This window comes from Bacillus rossius, chromosome 6 (assembly GCF_032445375.1).
Source record: "Bacillus rossius redtenbacheri isolate Brsri chromosome 6, Brsri_v3, whole genome shotgun sequence".
Taxonomy (NCBI): domain Eukaryota; kingdom Metazoa; phylum Arthropoda; class Insecta; order Phasmatodea; family Bacillidae; genus Bacillus; species Bacillus rossius.
This window is the reverse complement of record NC_086334.1, coordinates 4,458,983-4,477,691: the sequence shown is the minus strand read 5'-3', so window position 1 is coordinate 4,477,691 and position 18,709 is coordinate 4,458,983. Positions and strand designations below refer to the sequence as shown.

The 18,709-nt window shown below is 40.7% G+C and overlaps 1 protein-coding gene across 2 annotated transcripts in view; it reads right to left on the bottom strand.

Moving 5' to 3' along the window:
- The window catches only part of LOC134532540 (fringe glycosyltransferase), a 124,323-nt gene extending 117,646 nt beyond the window's left edge, over positions 1 to 6,677 (bottom strand). For both annotated transcript variants that reach the window (XM_063369036.1, XM_063369038.1), the window contains exons 1-2: positions 6,422 to 6,677; positions 1,389 to 1,595 (exon numbers count right to left, since the gene is read on the bottom strand). In XM_063369036.1, coding sequence (XP_063225106.1) covers positions 1,389 to 1,595; positions 6,422 to 6,541 — 327 coding nt within the window. In that variant the 5' untranslated portion in view covers positions 6,542 to 6,677. The remainder of the gene's footprint in view (positions 1 to 1,388; positions 1,596 to 6,421) is intronic.
- Positions 6,678 to 18,709: the final 12,032 nt, after the last annotated feature.

The window sequence follows — 18,709 nt, the reverse complement described above, 5'->3', positions numbered from 1 at the left end:
TACTTAATGCTGTTTTGTAATAAACCGTCATGTAATAAATAAAGGAGTAGGAGGTGCAAAAACCCATTGTATTACACACCTCAAAATTAGTAGCTACCTAAATATAGTGAATTTTCCACTGGTTTGTTTGCCTGATAATAGCTTTTACATTACTTCTCCTAATAAATTAATGTAGTTATGTCAGCAATATGTTATGAAAACTACTATCTAGCGGACGGGCCCACAACTACATATGTACTTCAAAAAACTAGGTCTCAGTCTCGGTAAATTAAGAGTTTCTCCCCCACGAGAGACCCTGATTGCTAATATCAGTTAAAAGTTGCTTGTGAAAGGGCAGACCACGGGGAATGTCTGGCCGGCTGGTTGGGAGCAGGGGACAGGGGGCAGGGGCCAGGGGCAGGTGCGCTGCGTGCGAGGGAGGCCCCGCGGGTCGGAGGTCACGGGCTAATAGCAGCCCGCGGGCAGTTCCCACGCCAGCCCGGGGCCTCGCCCCCCTCTCACCATCCCCCCCGGGCCATGCACCGGGGCATTTCCCCCACCAGCATTTCCACTACACGCAACATACATTACGAATATACTTTCCATCCTTTTCTTCCAATTTATACTTCTTCGTGAGCTGGATAAAAAAAATATTTACGAGAATGAATTTCCAACGATGCGCGTGCAGCATTCAAAAAAAATTGACACAGTTATAAATTATACACGCGCTTTAAAATCAACTTTTGGTGATTGTTAAATAAATACTGGTCCCTATAATTAAAAAAAAAATCATTTATACATATGGATTATTAGTGGTAGAAATTGTGTTCATAAACTATTTCTAGTTTAATTGCATTAAGTGAGGTTATGTTCCCGTATGAATAATGGCAGAGGGTTTCTGTGGAAGGGTTAGTATAGTCTCCTGGTCGTTTTCATGGGCGTTTTTATGAGGTTACGTTCCCTCAAATATGTTTTATTTGCATTAAAAATTATTACATTATTATTCCATAAATAATTAAAACTAATAACTTAGAAAAATTTTTTTACCATATTTATTAAATGTCATTATTAATCAAATTTCATCAAGATTGTTTGACTTAGTTCAACAATTAATTTTATACATGTGTTCATATTAATATTTAATATTGAGTATTTATTTAACTTTTTTTAAATTTTATTATAATTATAATTTTCAACTGTATTTTAGAATATCACTCCAATCATTTTATTATTTTATTTCTATTAATTATTTGCACACAAAATTATAGTTTCTCTGCACGGTTGAAATATTCTGCCCCGGACCTGTCCTGTACTGGACCTGCCTGCTTGATGCTTGTTTTAATTTCAACCCCGCACGAACGAGCCCAGTGCACAAGACACTCTGCATGCATGGCAGCAGAGGCACTGACCTGGTCCCTCGCGAGCTGGAACCACGTGGTGAGCACCACGGGCAGTCGCCAGCGGTGGTACGAGCTGGTGGTCTTCACGCTGATGAACAGGTCGTGCAGGCGCGTGGCGGCGTCTCCGCGTCGCGGCGCCTCGCCCAGCGAGTTGGCGTCGTAGTCCCTGGACACGGAGCGAGGCGCCCTCTCGTGCCAGCCGCGCGCCGCCGCCACCTGCCGCGCCCGTCACACGTCACAGCTCACCGAGGTAACAAAACCATTATTCAATGGTAACCCTCATGTGCAAACCAAACAGGTCTATCATTGGCGTGGAATCTGTTGGTATGGTTAAGGCCCCCGCCCTCGTGGGCACACACACGGTGTGAAGAGATTCAGGAAAAAACAACGCGATTCGAAAACTACTCCAGATATCCGAGTGGGAGTGGGGTCTGTTAACGACAAGCATTAAAAGTTCGCTGAGGGCCCGATAAGTAGTTTGGTTTCCGGATAAAGTTATAAAACTTTTTTTTTGAAGAGTTATAATAATACTGCTCGCCTTTTTAAAATTCATTACAAATTTAAAAAAATATATATATTACAGTTTCCGCGCAGGTTAGATGACTATAAATTATTAAGTGTTAAAGAATAATGTACTATTTATTACAGAGTTTTAATTTTATTACCTACGCGAATTCATTGAAATTAATTGTCAATGTAATCACTGGTTATCAGAGTAATGTTTAAGCACAATACAAACGGTACAGATTCTTGAAAGCACTTAAGGAACTCTTGCATTACACCTTCATCTTTATTTCTCCGCCGTATAATGTTACGGTCAAAGGTTGAAATTTCAAAGCTGTCTGCGCGAAAGGTCAGAGCCTTGCGCTTAGAGGCAAAGCGGTGTGTTGCGAGCCAGCCAACGCCAGCGTCATGAAGCCCGCGCAAAATGCTAATTATATAATTTTCAGCAGATGGTTACACTCAGGGGAGTAACAACTAAATTTCCAAATGGGGGGCAATATACCTTTTTATAAAGACTCATCAATCCCCCCTATTGAAGCGGGGGGTCCGGGGGTTCGTACCCCGGGAAAATTTGTATTTCAAGGTGGAAAATGGTGCTATTTAAGCAGTTTTATTATCTAAAAATTGATTACACAGCACTTTCTTTGCCCCCGTTTGCCCCCACTTCAAGGTTTCAGAGGGGGGGCAAAATACCCTTGCCCCCCCCTTGTTGTTGCCCCCCTGGTTACACTGTCATAACTGTATCGGAATTCATGATGCCGTCAGTTAAAAGACCGTATTCTGCAAGAGTGCGAGAGTCGCGCGAGATCTAACAAACAGTCGATGGGAGTTCGGTAGGACGTCTGGTTGGTCATCATTCATCGCAAATACACGCCTCCCACCACAAACGGTACATCTGAAACGTAATCTGCAAGCGAGCTGCAAACCCGCGGCTGCAAAACGTCACTTCCCGTCATCTACGAACTTTCTCCCGTCGATTAATTTCCTGTTGCGATTACTTCAGGTCACGACTGAAAGGCTAAGAGCCCATATCGCTTCCGCTGGCGGCGCCATCTGGGGCAAGTCGTTTCTGTACCCGTGAAAGCTGCTGCCAAGGGTCAAAGGGCGCATGCTAGAAGTCTCAAGTACCGTGCGAGGTTGGTAAGCCTGCCACGCGGTGGTCAGGCCGTCGTGAAAGCCTGTTTCTCGGGTCTCGCAGGAGTCAGTTCCTGACGCAGTCCGCACTGTGAGGCACGGAGGCTGGAGACTGTTCCGTGTCTTCGGCCTGGCGCACCAGTGTGCAGTAGCGACTAAACCGTGATATTCCTGTCCGGAAAGTATGTACATATATGTGTATATATATATACACATACATATAATAAAAAACACCTTGAATTTAAATTAGATTCCCGGTTCTTCCAGTACTTTCGGGATTCGACATCGACAGCATAAAATTTTGGTTTTTATTGTGCGCTAAGGTTGCCCTCCTCTGCAGGGTGGAGGGGGGTGAGGGGAGTGAGTCTGTCTCTCAGTCGCCAGGCGGTGCTCGGACTGCTGCGTGAGAGCGTGTGGTTCCCGCGCCAATACTCCTTCTTTTAAGTTTGTTACGAAAACAAGAAATGTTATTTTAAGTTAATAATTCTGTGAGTTTGCATGAGTTGAATGGATTATTTGTTAAAAAAATTTTTTTTTCAAAGTTAAAGTTAACGTTAGTAGTTTACTTTTTGCGATAAAAATTTTTTAACGAAAATTTTGTGAAATTTTCCCAGATGCCTATTTTTTTACCATTAAGAACTGAATGCACGGCTTCAAACTGTCAGATGTAAGAGAATGTTTCGTGTTGGGGATACGATGCCGGGTGAGGGCTGTCTCGGTGGGGAGTGGGAGGGTAGGCGGGGCCTGCGCGCGCCACCGCGGCGTGGTTGGTCGGAACACGAGCCGTCGCGGTCGGGCTGCGAGGCGAGGGTCAGGTTCACGCCCACCACTACCCCGCAGGCGAGGACGAGTTACATGACCACGTCGCCGAGCTGACGACACGATACATGATAAGTAATAGTTTAAAAAATAAAAAATAAAAATACTGTTACGAACGCGAGATACCAAACCGCGGAGCTGGCTGGCTGGCGGCCCCACACGGCCACTGACGTCACGCGCCATCCATTGACGTAAGGCATGCCATGCGTGCCTGGCCGGATCACAAAGGTCTTCGCTACCACCCCCCCCCCCTCACCGACCAACCGCTCCCCGCGCATCGTGGCGCTGCTATCCATCGCTTAGCAGCCTTTGGAGATTCCACGGAGGCCGCCGCGTGAAGTAGCGCGGGCGAGCGACGCTATTCTCGATGTTTCGGGCGTCGTTGTCGGCCCGGGATGACGCGACTCCGTCACTCGTCCGCCATCTTGATTTAGGAGGTCTTAAGTGTCGGACATGACGACCTAATTCTTGACTGGTTCCTTTACTTTAAATTTAGGACGCCTTCAAGAAGGGGGTTGAAAGTGTGTTCTTGCCCCCGCCTACCTGGGCAAACATACAGTGTAAGAAAAACAATGCGATTTGAAAACTGCTCAAGACATCAGAATGGCGTCTGTCTACGTAAAGCATTTAAGAATTCGCTGAGGGCCGAAAAGTACTTCTGAATTCGGATTAAGTTTTCAAACTGTTTTTTTCAGAATAGTTTAAAATGGCTAAAATATGTGTTTTCATAGTAATGTTTAGACGTAAAACAACCGGTACAGATTCTTGAAAGCACTTGAGGGACTTTCATTGCACCTCTATGCCATATAATGTTACGGTCACCGCTCAAATTACACAGTTGTCCTATGGACGACGAGAAGACAGATCCAGTCCACAGCTTTGCGCTTAGAGGCGATGCCGCGCTAGAAGCACCAGAGAACTTCGCGCTTATCATCCGGCCTCACTAACACACATACCTCTGACTAAACAGGCCCCTTAAGGCTACATTTTTTCGTTTTAGTAAGTCTAAAAGATGAAGTGAGATCTCTGCACATGGCTGACAGACTCGGTGGTTCCCGACCAAGTTGCCAACAATACTCCTCATGAAGTGGCGGTCCTAGGGAGGGACGATGGATGAGATACCAACCCTTAATACATAGAAGAAGAAAAACGTGGTTGTTATAATAAAAGTATTATGTACCTCAATCCGCATCCAAGGGCGAACGTAGAATTTCATTTCAGGGGTGTGTGATAAAAAGGAATTGCCTGTTGTTTGCTTTTAATTTTTTTTTTGTTGGTGAAATATGAAAAAGATGGATTTTTTAAAATGATTTATTAGGATTTCGAAGCTGGGGGAAATAAAAAATTACAACAACCCCCCCCCTCCTTACCCCTTATTCAGCCCCTGTCCGCATTCATGCTGTCATGTCAATTCATTTTTTAAAATGTATTATTTTAATTTTTAGTGCTACTTTACTTTGTGTAATTTTTTTACACTTTGGTCGTCTTAAACATCAGATAAAACCATAGTTTTGCAAAGTTTTGCAAATGCGAAGCTATGTCTGCTGTCCTAGTGAAATGAATGAATCGGTACATGCAAGTGTCTACTATAATCAAATCTTGGAGATCGTATCAGCTCAGCTGTGTTTCATTTCTTCCCCGTTGCTGATGTGTTCAAGAATATACCTACAGTACTCCCACCGAGGAGAGACTAGTTCGATTCCCTGCGGGATCAAAACCACTCCCGTTCCCCCACAAAACCATTTCGTCCCTTCTTCATTTCACCATTTTGCCCTTATCACCGCTAATGACCTAGTCGGCGAAACGTTAAACAAATAATCATTATAGCAGAGGATTATTCAAATCCGAACCCCTTATTGAGTAGTAGGCCGGACCATAATTGAAATAAAAGTAACCATTCAATAACTGTTAAAGAGTTTAATATTTCGTTTCCTATTATGCTACCTACAATCACGCATAACAATAACATATGTCGGCAAACTTGAAGTGAAACATGACTGGCTCAGAATCAAAACACCTGATTAGTGTAGCATGGCGTTTTTATAATAGTTTTGGCTACTATTATTGGTATTGTTATTGTAATGGTTATGTTAATAATTATTGTAGCACTGCGTTACACTTTCAGCACGGCCTTGGTCAATAATTTTGATTGTCGCTGTCACGTTTACCACAAAAACAAGTACCTACCATGAAGTCTGACAGATATATTTAGGCCCTGAAAATGTGTTTTGGATTTTTTTTTTTTTAAATCGAACTCAGGCCCTCCAGAATACGTCTCATAACAATCTCATTAGGAATTACTTTTAAAATAAATTTTATACATACTATAAACTTTGCAAGTTGCTTCTGGAGGGGGGGGGGGGGGAACCTATGTCGACAAAGGTAAAGATTATTCTGATTACAAGAGACAACTCTTGTTAATTTCTCTGTTTTTGTAGAAAGGTAACCTAAACTTCTATACGTGTCGAACACGCACATTCAATTCGGATATATTAGAATGGAAGTCACAATTAACAAGTAGCGAGGACACACCAAGCCACGAAGAATGAGAAGCACGTGTAGTCTTGCAGACATATGACACCTACCTGTTGCTGCGCAGACACCGTCTGATACACCAGCAACGTTGTGTATGCAGCTGCAGCGAATAGCGTCACTCCCTGCACTGCGCGCTTCATCTTCGCCACGCTCATGTTCGCCAGCGGCATTGTCAGCACCGCATGTTTGTCAACAACACCGCACCCGGCTCCCACTCCACCTCACATCACGTCCGCACATCGACTGGCTACATTTTGGGCGCGCAACACGCAGCCTCCAGCCAGCCGCCATCTTGTAAACAACCTCTGCGCTCTGCCCGGCCGACCTAGTAACGTTCGCCACCGCGCTGCCATCTAGCGGTGCAGACTGGAACCAACAACTCGTCGTCCGTCGCTCCCCCCCTTACTTCATTTACCCGACGTGACCAGAGACGTGACGTGGCATCCACAATGTCCGTCCTCCGTCATAGTTTCTTAAGTCACCATGCTCTTAACTTATAAACGGGATAAGGTAGAAAGTTGCAATGTCCACATAGCACGTATTGCGTTAGCTTTAGCCTAACTTTGAAGATAGTTCCTAAATCTTGTAAAATTATTTGTGAATCTAACTGGAAAACCGCGATAGTTAAGACTTAGAAATTTATGTTCTATATATAAAATTGTATTATCTAAACAACATGATATTTAAAATTATAATGAATCATTGTTTCGTGATTTCGAGCGCGTTTCGAGCGCGGTGGTCCCAGACAGCCGCAGCATACGTGAGGTTATATGACAGTGAATCTTGCTATTGTCTTTGAATATATATACTGTATAGAAGTCGCGAGTGGATAGGATTTACTCTACGTTTTTCAGAAGCGTATGATGAGCAGCTTGGGAGCTTCACCGCTGCAGTGCGCTGCCGTAACGCCCTGTATCGTCTTAGTTGTTATTTACACGTTAGAGCGCAGCCCTGTCGCCCGCTGTCATTCCCCGCACCCCCCATCTATCATTCACTACAGCTCAAGGTCGTTCAACAGGGGGGGAAGGGGTGTTTGAAGAGTTCGACACTTGTCCGCTAGGGACCACCACAAGTCGATGCCCTAGAGATGGTGGCGATTGCGGCGGTGAATTAACCAACTACCTCAAAACCGTATTAGAAATTTTAACCTGGGCTGGCGACTTCTATACAGTATATATATTCAAAGCTATTGTTTTCTAACCCGAGGCATTGAATATATATAACATCTGCGAAACCGGACAGAAATTTTAACCTGGGCTCGCGACTTCTATACATTATATATATTCAATGCCCGAGGAGACTTACATTTTCCTACTTATCCGGGATTCAAACTAAGAACCAAATCACGACCAAATCGTGTAAAATAGTTTGTAAGCTAACCTCTATGTAAATATTGAGTGGTACTTGCGGTATGCAAGACAGTCTGCAGTCTGCAGTTGTCCTTTTTTTAATATTATTTTTTTTTATTGTGGACGAATTTTTTTAACGAAGCGCACACGCTGGGCGGTCTTAAAGGAGGACTAATAAAAGGGGGGGGGGGGGGGGGGAACAAAATGGACATGTTAGCCCTGTTGCAAACTATGAATTCATATTATTACCCGGACATTTATGCTTTGTTTTGTCGCAGTACCTCCAATAGTAAAGTTATTTGTAAACCGTTTCCTTAATAGCTTTCAGTATTAACTGCGTATATTAATAAGTAAAATACAACAAAATAAAGTCAAATTATTAAATATTCTATTTTCTTCCGGGGTTTGAAAAAAATCATGATTTATGTTTGAATGAAAAATCAATTAAAATACAAAATGATGGGCCAATTTTCTTAAGAAATTCTCAGTATTATCTCGAAGAAAACGTATTTCATGTAGTGTATTGTGTAGTACAAAGTTAACAATATCTTTCTTGTAGTATTACAAACTATTTCTTGGCAACTGATTTCCTAAATAATCTTTTGTAAAAGTAAAGAATTTTTTTTTCCTTTGTGTTGGCACGAGTGTCGGTGTTGTGCAATGAGCGGCCCCGGGGTGCGAACACCCTCTCGCAGCCTCCGGAACCCACGCTTCCATTCCTCCGTGTCCTCGCTGGCCAGTGTTGCCAGCCATGGCACACGCGCCTCTACATTCAGGTACTTTCGGCTGCTAGAAGTTTTCAGTTCGGGTGTCACTCAGGCACAAACACAAAAAAAAATTGTCTTATTTAATACAACTATCATATAAACTGTTATGTTAATTCTCATAAGAGCTTGACATAAAATTTGATAGTTTAAATTAATATTGGCTCTACTGCTAAGGCCCGTGCGTAAGATTTTAAAATGCGTCCTTGGGAAAGAGAAGGAGGGGGAGGAATAATGTAAACGTTGAATACTATTATTCCAGATACATGCGAAAAAAAAAATTCAGGTTAAAGTTTGGTGTAAAATTATTTTAAATATTTCCTGTAATATAAATATGGTGATTTACTTGATACTAGCTGCAATATTTATCCTGTGGTTCTCCAGAGATCCTTAGGAATTAAGCGTAGCCGAGGCTTTTTTTTTTTTTTTTTTTTTTGTAATGCTGGGATGTTTAATGTCAGTACGTTACGGTCAAGATTGTTTTCCATACTTATTGGTTTTCCCTTCGAAGAGAATACTGTACAATATTTTTTTGACTGTTAGTTTTTTTTTCTCCATGTTCGGGTACATTTGCGTACCCGAGCGGATATTCTCGGGGTACCGGGCACACGTGTCCGAACGCGGGTACGTCTGGCAACACCGCCAGACAGGAGTGGCTGGATCCAGACGGCGGGCGTCTGCGCACCCTCGTCCACCCCCTGGTCTTTGTCCGTGTCCGAGCAGCCGCCATTCACGAGCCGCCCCGGCCTTTGTGCGGCGGGCCGGACGGCAGCGCTCGCGTCGGCCGGGCGGTGACGTGACGTACACGTGGCGCGTTGGAGTGGCGTTCATAATGAGCGCGATGCGCGCTTGTTTCCACGGAGTTGGGAACTGTCGGGAGACGGCGTGACATTCCAACCTCACCAGCGCCGTACGATACCTACAGACCTGTAAAATTCGCGGATTCATTTCGCGATAGGATAGAGTCCAAATACTTTTGTCATTATTTTGCTTCAGTGATTGGGCCACAGTTTATCTGAAGGACTCTGGGCCAATGAAAAATCTTTAACAGAAGAATTAGCAAATCACGATCATTCCAGGTGTTACGAGTCGGTAACCAAACAGCAGATGTAATTTACACGAGTGCATAGAGGATCATGGCGTCTATCCTTAAGGGATTTGAAATCGCGAATTTTGCAGGTCTCTAACGATACCGTATATGCTGCCCGTTATTGTTAGGAACTGGAAAAATTCGCGGTTTCAATGACCACTACGATTCTCTATGTACTCGGGCAACTATCACCTGGTCATTGGCTACCGACTCGGGACACCTGTTTACTGCGATTCTTATGATTCGATACTTCTTTTGTTGAGTGTTTGCCATTGGCTCAGAGTCCTTCAGGTAAATTGCGGTCCAATCACTGACGCAGCATTAAGCTAAACGAGTTTGGATTCCAGCCTGTCTCGAAAGGAATCCTCGAATTTTTCCGGTCTCTAGCTATTTTCATGATTACAAATTTAGGCTCAGGTACTAATTGCATCATATGCACACAAAAAGTACATTTTCCCCCCACAAACGCACAATTTATGATGTGAAGGATTTATGATTGATTGCGAATTACAGCAAGGGACGTTTATAGTTCAAGACTGTTATTGTAATACATATTGGGGTTCAGCCAATATTCTACTTTAATGGTTTAATGTAGCTTAAGGATATATTAATTGTTTAGTACTGTGATGCAATATTTTTTCTCATACCAAATGTTCTTAGTGAGGAAAGAAATATAATATGACACACCAACAAATGTAGCACACTACTAAGGATTTATATCTCTCCGTGAGTAGGTGCAGTAAAATACTAAACCAAAGTGGCAGGTGAGGTTTATAATTCTAAGTTAACCATGAACCTAACCTGTCCTAAAGCAGGTTATGTAAATGTCCCGCTTGAACAGGAAATCCGGTCACCGCCTGTCGGGACGCGCACCTCGCTAGACACCGACTAGAGGCCGAGATCATTTATCACGGGCGTTTCCCTGGCGCCGAGATCGTTAGCGAACTCGCTCTCCTGGCGGGAGGTTGTTTCGATTTACCGGTCGTGCTTACTTGTTTTCAAACGAGTCACCTACATTATGTTCTCGTTTGTCAGTGCAGAGCGGAACGGGCCTTCTTTCGGCGATCAGAGCCGTTCTACGCATAACCGAAATATTTTTTTAATGAGAATGCGTTCCCGTCCGTTTGCTAGGCAACGACAGGATACTTTATATTCTCAAAAAATGGTGGTTGACCGGATATTTTATATTTTCAAAATGGTGGTCGTAAGATACGCTCAATGATTTCTTATGGACCAGAAGAAAAAAAAAGGAGATTTTCAATGTGGCGCAACGACTGTATGCCCCCACCGTTCTTGACTTCACCCCCTCCTCACTTTGTCTCAACGTATCCCACCATGTGCCACAATGACCACGGTGAGCTGCAGGCGGTGGAAGACGGGCAGGTACAGGGCACCACCAGCACGAAGGACACGCACGTCATCCAGAACTGTGTGTCGTGAGCGTGAATCTCGGCCGGGTGGCTGCGGGGGCACAAGCTGGAATAACCGAACACTGCAGGGCGTATCACAAGGGAGGGTTTGAGGGGACTGAGATACTTCCTTCTGATCGTAACTTATACTGGTTAAAATCACTTTTCTCGAGAAACTGGGAAAATCATTATTTTCTGAGCAGAAGCGCCTCTATCCTTCTTTCCAGCTACTGGATCCGCCACTGCCGGACTGGGTAGAAAACCATTGAATAAAGACTTTTTTTTTAATTACTATAAAACCAATTTGAAGAAGCAGGCATTGGGAGGCATGTTCGTCTGGACGGGCCGCTGAACGCCGGGAATGCTCGAACAGCGAACGGCCATTCCGGCTTGAAAATCAGAACTGGAACAGCTGAAATATCACAAACATGTTTTTTTTTTTTTCATCAGCATATTTTCGTGATCAATTCTGATTACAGTTGGAATATCATTTATTAAAAATTAAAGAGTAGTTGTGATAAGCTACTACTTTGCATATGCAAATTTGACTGAAAAGCGTCTATTTGTAAGACAATTAAAACACACACACACTGCATTGCATTACTTGACGAGGAATGAAATTGATAATGTTTTAACCATGAGATTGGGTTGGATAGTATCAAAGACTTTGCTCAAGTTGAAGTAAATAGAATATTTTATTTATATCTAGGTGTTATGTGGTTTTTCAGAAATAATATTGTGCCTATAAATATTTTTTCGTCAAAAACTTAAAATATTATATAACTAAAGGTATTGGTCAAATTTTTTGTGACTAAAATTTAACTGTCAATAATACTTCAAGAAAATATATACCAATAAATGGTTGAACACACAACTCACTGACTGATAAACACTTAATTCAAATATGTTATGTACAAAAGTAAATTTTTTTAATGTTGAAATGATAATGCTAAAAACTAAAACGCTACAAAACTGAAGAAAAAAAATTTGCAAAACTCCGTTCCCCCGGAGAAACCCCCGGAATGGCCACCGCATGGGGAGCCCAAGAAAAGAAACGGGCTCCCCATTTGGAAGCCACCTGGTAGGTTTTTTTCTGTTCCACCCACCGTTTCTTTGGTAGCCTGACTTGTTACAAGGGATTGTATTCCTACCAGAGAAAATGCCACCATTTTGTCTGGGCAATCCGCCTTGGAGGAGCCGGGGCGCGAACCCGGGTCCTACAAGTCACAAGGCAGGCGCTCTACCCCAGAACCAGAGTGGTAGAGCAGATACTTGCAGTCTTCTTAACACTGACATGATGTTATTTCACGAGTGTACTGTAGTTTTGTGTATCATTAACACGTTCAGTACTTGCAGTAACATCTAACCTCGGTAACGAACAAATTTATGTGTTCTTATTTTGTTCGTTTAGAATTAATTATGTAATTTCATAACAGTGAAATATAATTTGTATAACTAGTCGGACAATTATTTTAGTTGATTTCCTGCAAACAAACGCTGTACAATAATTATATAGAAATATACACTGGTAAAAAATTATATAAAGAGTTTGCACTGTCGATGGTAAAGTTATTTTGAAATAAATGTTAGATATAGATATTAAAAGAGTGTGTTTAGTTAAAATATGAGTGTGCTTAGAAGCATGAAGTTATTGTATCAACTTTTATTTAGTTGGTTTTAAAGCCACAGAAAAGTTAACTTTTTTTTTATATAACTTTTGGCTTTCTTTTGTTTTACCGTGCTTAATATGCGCAGCTAATACTGGAAAGCTTTTCAAACAACTGTTTGCAAATAGGCGTTTTCAAAATCTTAAATTAAGTACTAAATCTATGATAGTGTTGACGTCAAATGAAAAGATACATTTTCATACTGACATCACCGAGATTTCAAGTAATAACAGCTCTGACCTTAAATCGACCAGTTTGTGAAGATTAAAAATTTAGATGACACTAGTTTTGGGAAATTTTCTTACTTATTTAGAAATATTCACATTATTTGAATACAACTATATTTTATTGGAACTTGCAGTACTCCTGAGTACAGGATTCTTGGTAATAGCTTACCTCAGGGTTGAGCAGGAGCATAAATCAGAGTTTAACAGGAGCATCAATGTTTTATTTCATACATGAAACTCTCAGAAACTCATCGGGATTATAAAACATGAACATCTTTGAGTACACAACCACATAAAGGTTTTTTAAATATTTTCGCTCATCGCAGTGACATCGCTATTTAATTATAACAAAAGTTGGAATACGGTTTTTTAAATATTTTGGTTGAGTAATAATACTACACCTAATAGTAAAAAAAATTGTAGTTGGATCCGCCATTGCCGGACTGCGTAGCAAACCATTAAATAAAAACTTTTTTTGACGTGACAACGTCTAATAAATCGATGAACGCCGGCTGCACGCACGAAAAAGTGTCCCGTTACGCACATTGTTCCGTTACGCTGTTGGCGAGTGCAGTAATAATAGGTTATGTTACAACTGAATAAAAAACTATGGTGATTCATATAATTGATGATAGATATTTGATTACAGTTTATTTATATGAAAACTTGTTCATAATTATATTTAAACTTTATAGCTAAATGCCAGTTTTTAAAATTAATTACGAGTCATCTACACGTGAACTGTTTCGTCGACTGTTTATAAAGTGAAGTGAAAAGTTAATGTGGTTTTCATATGGTTTATACAACAACAATTTCGGCAATAAAGGTTAATTATTCTTGAATTTTAAAAATCTGATTATTTGTATTATTTCAAATATTTATTCTTTTATTACTAAAATAATAATGATTCAATTTTATTCATATAAAAGTATGCAATAATTTCATCAATGTTTTGTTATGACGTTATCACGTTAAACTATCGTCCGTAAAACGACTTTACAGACAACCAATTTTTTTTTACTATAAAACCAATTAGAAGAAGCAGCCATTGGGAGGCGTGTTCGTCTGGACGGGCCGCTGAACGCCGGGAATGCCATAACAGCGAACGGCCATTCCGGCTGAGACGCCGACGACACGCCACGCCTCCCGATCAGCGAGATACGCCCTAATTGAGTCGGGGCAGATCTGGGTTCCGTGGCGGCACATCATCGGGCTCCAGGAATGCGATAACGAGGGCGCGTGGCCTTCCCGCCTTCCTTCCCCAGACGCCGATGGACGTCGAAAAATATTCCAGGGACATTCGTGAAGAAAGCTCCGTTCGGACGTTCAAGAAATAAAACTCGCGAGGAAAAGGTTTTAATTGGCAGTTTTAGTACTTTTGCATTTTTCACATAATCGCCATTCCGTTTCCAAGCACTTTTCGCAACGCTGCGCCAGTTTATTTAACCCCTCTGCCTGGAAGTTCGCCGTCAGGGAATGGAATGGACGCTTTTGAAATAGCCAATAGGCATCCTGGACTTCGAATTCGTCTAAGTACAGGCGCTCCGTGTAAGTACATCTCCGGAAAAAAATTTACGCAATTTCATCACTTGAGTCGAAAAACTATATATACCGTCAATTTTACAAAATTACGATTGTCGACTGGTTTAATTTCCAGGTAGCGAACTCCCATGCGCGGAGGGGTTAAAGAAACTGGTGAAGCGTTGCGAAAAGTGCTTGGGAAACGGAATGGCGAAAATGTGAAGTAGGTTGATAGTCAATAAAAAAAATTGGTTGTCTGTAAAGTCGGTTTACGGATGATAGTTTAACGTGACAACGTCATAACAAAACATTGATGAAATGATTGCATACTTTTATGAATAAAATTGAATCATTTTTATTGAATTATCACTATTTTGTATGGATACAAAGGAGTGAAATGAAATGTACAATTTAATTGATAAACTTACTTTTATTTGCACTCATTAATTCAAATATGTTTATTACTTTAACGAAGAGGTTATTTTAACCATAACATTTATACATGTTTGCTATTTAACTTCTTCCAATGTGTGTTATTCTGTTAAGGATAGGACGATGATAGGAAAAGTAGGAAACGAATGGGAGTGTTTCAATTTTAATGTGCCTCAAAAAAGTCAAATCGATGGTTGTTCCAATCGAGTGGAAGAGAGATAGATGCGGCGCAAGCGTACAATGAGCGTAAGGGGACAATTTTTCGTGCGTGCAGCCGGCGTTCATCGATTAATTAGACGTTGTCACGTCAAAACTTTTTATTACGAGTTTTTGTTTTAAAAATCACCAAACGGAGATTACATTGCGAATATCCATTGTAACTTGTCCCCGATCAGAAACCATTCATGCAGTTTTCGCAGTTTGGAAACATGGCGCACCTCATCATGGGCCGTTAGGTGCACTTCCAGCGCGTGCATAAAGTGTTCGTAGCCTCTACGCACAAAGTAGAGAATGTAGTGAGACTTGGAGGGCCCGGGGGTGCCTCCCATTTCAGGTCATGATTTTATATTTATATTAATCACTGGCCAACTTTTAGACTTTTTCAATTGTTTAACTTTCACGAAATGAAAAATATAATACAGCACATACTTGTTGCATAATTAGCTGCCAAAGTTACATTTTTAACGTTTTTGGGTTGTACAAATAAGGAGAATTTATTTTATTGCAGAACTGAAACTTGTTTAGGTTTAACTGCAATGTAACTGGCTACTTCGTGATATGGTTTGCATTTATATCACAAAAACTCATTTCATGTTTCATGGCTGTCAAAATCGTAACAAATTTGAGAATTTTGAAATTCCAGGTAAAATTAATTAAAATTTTCTGAAAGAAATTCAAACCATTATTTAAGATTCTGAAACGCGAGGAAAATATTTGTGTGTAGTGCAGAAGGCACAGGTCAAGCAGCACAGATCTGGACAGCTGAAATATCACAAACATATTTTTTTTAATCAACATATTGTCTTAAAAAGTTCTGATTACAGTTGGAATATAATTTATTAATTTACTACTTTGCGGAACACCTATGATTGAAAAGCGTCTATTTGTAAGATAATTAAAACATATGTATATAAACACACACATATGTATATGTGCATTGCTTGACGAGGCCTAAAATTGATAATGTTTTAACCATGAGATTGTGTTGGAAAGTATCAAAGGCTTTGCTAAAGTTGAAATAAATAGACTATTTTATATATATATGTATCTGGGTGTTATACTGGTATATATATATATAGTACGTGTGTATTTAAAAGGCTATCTTCCTGATTGAAAACTATGTGGTTTTTTCAGAAATAATATTTTTAGGAATAAATATTTTTTCATCGGAAACTTCTAAAATACTACATAACAAAAGGTATTGGTCAATAGTTTGTGACTAAAATTTAACTGTCAATAATACTTCAAGAAAATATATACCGATAAATGGTTGAACACACAACATCGGCATACAACCACTCACTGACTGATACACACTTAATTCAAATATTTTATGTACAAATGCAAATTTTTTTAAAATGTTGGAATGTTACTAACAAAAAAAAACACTAAAAAATTTTTTTTTACAAAACTCCGTTCCCCCGGAGAAACCCCCGGAATGGCCACCGCATGGGGAGCCCAAGAAAAGAAACGGGCTCCCCATTTGGAAGCCACCTGGTAGGTTTTTTTCTGTTCCACCCACCGTTTCTTTGGTAGCCTGACTTGTTACAAGGGATTGTATTCCTACCAGAGAAAATGCCACCATTTTGTCTGGGCAATCCGCCTTGGAGGAGCCGGGGCGCGAACCCGGGTCCTACAAGTCACAAGGCAGGCGCTCTACCCCAGAACCAGAGTGGTAAAGCGGATACTTGCAGTCTTCTTAACACTGACATGATGTTATTCCACGAGTGTACTGTAGTTTCCTGTGTTATTAACACGTGCAGTACGTGCAGTAACATCTAACCTCGGTAACGAACAAATTTAGCATTTATTATGTAATTTCATAACAGTGAAATATAATTTTTATAACTAGTCGGACAATTATTTTATTTGATTTCCTGCAAACAAACGCTGTACAATAATTATATAGAAATATACACTGGTAAAAAATTATATAATAAGTTTGCACTGTTGATGGTAAAGTTATTTTGAAAAAAAGTTTAGATATTAAAAGAGAGTTTAGTTAAAATATGTGTGTGCTTAGAAGCATGAAGTTATTGTATAACTTTTTATTTATTTGGTTTTAAAGCCAAAGAAAAGTTAACTTTTTTATATCACTTTTAGATTTTTGTTTTTGTTTTACCGAGCTTAATATGCGCAGCTAATACTGGAAAGCTATTCAAACAACTTATTGCAAATAAGGTATTGGGGCAACACAAAGCATAAATGGTAACAAAATTTTGCAGTGATACAGTTACTTTCATGTAAATGTACATATATGTATATTTACACGAATATTTCTGTTCCATTTACAAAGAATATTTACGATGCACAACGGCAAACAGAATAACTCAACGATGAAACTTAACAGATAAAAATTGAAAAAACAACGGCTATGCAGAGACGCGCAGGTGAACCCAGCGATGTGAATAAACAGTGACAGCAACACAGACGAACACCATAAGTAACATTTGAGCCTAAAAACAGATATTTTTAAAACCACGACGATGATAGCGCAGACTAACACCGTACATGATTCCTAAGAGAACAGTTGCGACGTTTCAGCACAAACAGACTGAGGTTTGTCTTGGCATACATTTGAATGAGTAATGGCGTATGTCCGAAACAACATCTTGAATTAATTTACCTATTATTTAAAATGTTGTTTGTCAGTTGAAATTTTATTTAATGAACTACACTGAATTAGTTGAAATTCACATAGATAGGTACTGACTTTCTTTAGACAGATTTCTGTTAACAGGGCACAGGTATTTGTGCAGAGAAGCTTACTCAAAAGAGGAACCTGTTTCTGTAACAATAAGTGCCAAGAGCGTAGGAAAAAAAAAGGGGGGGGGGGGGGGAATATGGTTTCCAGATATATTTAGACAAAGAATTTTATTTTACAAAAATTACAATGGAAGGAATTTCAAAAAGCATCTAAGGGATCGTCAACTACCCTATACTTGTATTTTCAAGCATTATATTTGTAAAAGAGTTTCCGGCTGGTTTCTGCCCTCCCCTTCCACAAATACTGGCTACGCACATGGTAAATGTGTAAACAAAATCACATGTAGTTACTTACACGCACTAGTACACGATATACTCAAACAATGTGAATTAAAATTTTGGGTGACTGTAATTTTTGAACAATTGTACCTAGATGTCAATAATTTTTCAAGACATGTGATGATAGCCTACGTGGAGTAGGTAGGCCTACTCTAGTCTGAAACTTTGTGTTTGTACTGGTATGCAATGAACGTACACTCACTCCTGTAGCATGGGACATCAATACTGTTTTGATTTACCGCGGGTTCGTAAAGGATAGCCCAATTAAAGATTTTTATCACACACACAGTTTTATTTATTTCCACTACTTATAACACTTACAATTAATCTTCTAAAATGGCAGATAATTAATTACACGTATATAAATGTCAATTCCCCAGTCACTCGTTTCACACACATCGCTGGGCCGAACTTCCGGTGCAACTCTCGCCGCAGCACCCCTCGTGGGTCTCCGCCGCAGGACTCCGTCGCCGGACTCCGTCGCCGCACTCCGCCGCCGCCGATGCACTTCCCTTCGCCGAGATCCCACTCTACGCCTCACTCGGAACTTCACTGACTCCGCCGCGCCCGCGACTCTATCGCCTAGAAACTCCGCCGCGGGAAAACTCCCGACTC